We start from the raw sequence: 3,772 nt of genomic DNA on the forward strand, positions 1-3,772 counted from the left end.
TATATATATATATATGTGTGTGTGTGTGTGTGTGTGTGTGTGAAATGTCAAATCATGGGGGAGGGGGGATAAACAAATGATAGGGGGTGGCGGATTACCTGTTCCCATTAGACAACGAGGGGAGGGGTGGGTTGAGTAGAGGAAGGTGATGGTGATTTTTAATTTCTTTTATTGGGATCTTATTCATTAAACAAAATAAGAAATAAACAATAAATAATCTTATTAGGAAATAAGATATAAACAATAAATAAACAGAAAATAAATAATGAAAGGCAATATAGACTTTTTTAGGTCTAGTAAAGACCAAATTTGTAACAAAAATGCGTTTTAGGAACCATCCGAGTTATAAATTAAGAAAAAAACCAAACGCGCATATCACTCCAAACCATAGGGACCATCCGTTTAATTTACTCCAATTACAATATAAAGTTTTTTTTTTCTATGGAAACGATCTTTGAAGATTTCTATCATACAAAACTTTTAAATTATGTTTTTCTGTTGTTTCGCAGATAAATTTTGTGTTTTCGCAAGTATTAACGTGCATCTTCGCAGGTCAAGACTTGGTGTGGGGGATCTGGATTTTTTTTTTTTTTTTATATTTGAAATGACAGTTTTGTGATTTTGCAGGCTAATCTCACATTTTTTAAAAATCTTAAGTTCTACTTAAATTTTGGTAAAAGCTTAATAACTCTAGTTCTTTTTTTTTTTCTCAACGATTAAACAATTAGGGATTTAAATAACAAAATGACAATACTTGTGGCTATAAATGTCATTAACCTTATTTTTTATAATGGGGCACATAAGGTAGCTCTTGTGAACATCATCACATGAAAAGAAAGTTAACTACTCTTTAAATATTTCAACAATGACAAAATGAGATAATTTGACTTGCACATACTTTACCAAACTTCTTTTTTGTAATAATCAAATAACTACAAAAACCTCTTAATAATACAAAATTGAGGAAGGTTGCGTACATGAACCAATCTCAACAAAATCATATGATAATTGTTGATAAGCAAAGACTAATCAATAAATTCCGTGAGAACCAATTAACAAATACCTCATAAAATCAAATTAACAAATCTAAAATGTGGAATCATTAGTGTTTTGTTTTTGTTCATTGCGGTTTTCTTCCAAGATTCTTTGAAATTCCTTCTCACTTGCTGAGATCACTCGCTTCATTGCATCAAATGTAGTGAGCTTAATGCTGTAACATGTAAGAAAATATTAACTCATTCTTTATTTTTAGAAAAAAAAAAAAAAACCAATAAAAATCCATATTTATAAAGAAACTATCAACTCAACCTGCTGTTTGGCAAAGTCTTCAAAGCATTGGGAACAAAACCCCGGTATAATCCAACTACACCATCACGATCGATAATTCCTAAACAAATAACATCCACATCAGCGCCACGTCAGCAAAAAGTATAATCTTATAAAAAATATATATATAATACCTGAACACGCATCTAATATATTCTTGTAAGGTGTACCCCTCATTTGCATTTGTCTTCTAATAGTATCCAATGGATAGCATGTAAGTGTCGCAATGGTAGCTGCCATGAAAGCCGTCATTATCGATGCTTCCGCTTTGTTCCGAAACTTTTCTGGCAATGACTTTTTTACCCTGACATCATCAAATACATTCACATTCACATTTACAGGATAGAACAGAACAGGACAGGACAGAACAGAACAGAATGAGAAGCTCACAAGTCAAAGACGCAAAAGTTGACCGCAACGTATGGTGCTATTCCGATAAGGGAAGGTCCAAGACCCCGATAGAAAGATCCAACTCCTTCCTCTTTTAGCATCTTTACAAAAACCTGAAATTACGATAATACCCTACTTCAAAAACTTGGCACGAGTAAATTATATTATATGATATGTCCCATCGATCTTACATCCGTCATAGTGTGATATCCGGGATCAACTGCCAAACGTAATCTAAGGACATCTAATGGATACGTCACCTAACACAAATATCCAATGTTAATAATTAAAAGTACAATTTTATAATTAATAAAAGAAACAGTTTGAAAGTACAAGAATTTGATTATAAAAAAATATTTGGTTCTAATCTTACTAAAGTTGAAGTCATTCCAGCACAAGCACCTGCAGCTAATCTCCCAATAATAGAAAGTTCACCATCTGTTCCTCGGAATAATTTCTGCACATTTAGATTTAGTTGAAATGCATTTTTTTTTTTTTTTTTTGATTTGTGAATGTAGATATCAAAAAGGATAAAATAACTGAATTTTTTGATATACCTTGTATGTGTCATACGCGAATAGTTGGACTGCACTATAAGGAAGGACCCGTGCTACCTTTGATTTTAAATTTTAATAAGAACCAATTAAACAAAACGTTTATAAAACTTGTGACAATATAAACAATTCAATGAAAATATAACAGAAATAAGCACCTGAGCAAAGTTACCCTTCCAATAACCTTTAATGCCTTCTTGCTTCCCTATAGCAACAAAAGCCTGTATAAATCCAATTGCTTTCTTTGCACTTTCTTGCCCAACTCTTAGACCATGAGTCTGCAAATGATATATTAACAAATGGTGAAAATCTAAAATTGTTGATTTTCGTATTTAGGTCTAAATTGAAAGGCTCCAATGCCCCAATTTTACTTTCATGGCGAATTTGGTAACAGAGCATCAATTAATTTGCTTCTTTACTAGTTGTCTTCTAGCAAAAGGAATAACTAAGTTGTTTAACTATAGAAGAAAGTCGTGTTAGGGAAATTGTCATCATCGTCACCACGAACAATTTAAATAAGATAAGTATAATTATTAATTGTCACCAATCAGCGACTGCAATTAGTCAAAACTGCTATAATACTATTAAAATTTCGAAACTAGGTCGAAAAAATGAAAAATCTCACCTGCATTATAAGTTTAATCCGGTCAAGAGGAGCAGTGACTGTTTTCGCAGCAGCACCGGAGACAGCACCGGCGGCAAACACGGCGGCGTCTTTAGGCACCAAGGCGACTATGGCCAGAGGGTGTTTAAAGAGCTGTGCAGCGGTAGGTTCGAACTCTAACGTCTTCTCCATCATTGAGACGCTAGCAAAACCACCACCGCCGCCGCCACGTGAACGTCGACGGCCACCGCCTCCACCACCATGTTTGGGCCATTGAAGGAGGTCGTTAGGGTCACATGGTAGAGGTTGGAGTCCAGGAATTTCCTTCCAGTTTAGCTTTGGGTGGTTCTTGTGTTGAAAAATTTGGGGTTTTGACATTGAAAGAGAGAATTATGGTTTTTGTGTAATGGTGTGTGAAGAAGATAAGGTAAAACCCCAGCGACAAATTGAAATTGAAATTGCTTCTTTATAGCCAAGGTTCGTTAGTTGCTTCCAGGCATAGCGCCAAATTCTTGACGCTAAGTAAAATTAAAAAACAAAATTAATCAGTACTCTATTAAAATATAATTAAATTCAATGCTTAATTTTTTTAGATCGTTCAAAAGGATTTAAGGAATCTTAGGGAGCATTTAGTTTCGGAAAAATGAGTCCGGAAAACTTTTTCAAGAAAAAATAGAATTTTGAAAATGCGTTACTTCGTCTATTTTTCTAAATTTTTTACAAAAAATTAAGAGTGCGTTTGTTTGTAGAAAATTTTCCAGAAAAACGGAAATTTTGGAAACGTGTTTAGTTCGTTCAGTTTTCCAAAATTTTCCGAAAAAATGAAAAATTTTAGGTTGCGTTTAGTTACGGAAAAACAATTTTCATTTTCCGTTTTTTGTTTTCCCTTTTCGATTTT

The 3,772-nt window shown here is 33.5% G+C and overlaps 1 protein-coding gene across 1 annotated transcript; it reads right to left on the reverse strand.

The window, feature by feature from the left end:
- Window positions 1-888: 888 nt before the first annotated feature.
- On the reverse strand, window positions 889-3,326 carry LOC145013930 (putative envelope ADP,ATP carrier protein, chloroplastic). Its single transcript, XM_078972290.1, has 9 exons — window positions 2,896-3,326; window positions 2,429-2,548; window positions 2,274-2,330; window positions 2,090-2,173; window positions 1,908-1,976; window positions 1,717-1,829; window positions 1,461-1,630; window positions 1,309-1,387; window positions 889-1,210 (listed from the first exon to the last, which is right to left on the reverse strand). The coding sequence occupies exons 1-9, from the start codon at window positions 3,250-3,252 to the stop codon at window positions 1,087-1,089; spliced, it is 1,173 nt and encodes a 390-aa protein (XP_078828416.1). The 5' UTR covers window positions 3,253-3,326; the 3' UTR covers window positions 889-1,086.
- Between the last annotated feature and the right edge of the window lie 446 nt (window positions 3,327-3,772).

The sequence above is a fragment of the Lactuca saligna genome, chromosome 9 (assembly GCF_052625555.1).
Source record: "Lactuca saligna cultivar CGN05327 chromosome 9, ASM5262555v1, whole genome shotgun sequence".
In the NCBI taxonomy this organism is placed as follows: Eukaryota; Viridiplantae; Streptophyta; class Magnoliopsida; order Asterales; family Asteraceae; genus Lactuca; species Lactuca saligna.

What these genes read in the sequence shown, in the direction of transcription:
- LOC145013930 (XM_078972290.1), bottom strand. Translation starts at nt 3,252, where the DNA reads ATGTCAAAACCCCAAATTTTTCAACACAAGAACCACCCAAAGCTAAAC. An exon ending in CTGGAATGACTTCAACTTTA is followed by an intron (nt 1,977 to 2,089) that starts GTAAGATTAGAA and finishes TATTTGTGTTAG; the next exon opens with GTGACGTATCCATTAGATGT. An exon ending in AAGACTTTGCCAAACAGCAG is followed by an intron (nt 1,211 to 1,308) that starts GTTGAGTTGATA and finishes TACATGTTACAG; the next exon opens with CATTAAGCTCACTACATTTG.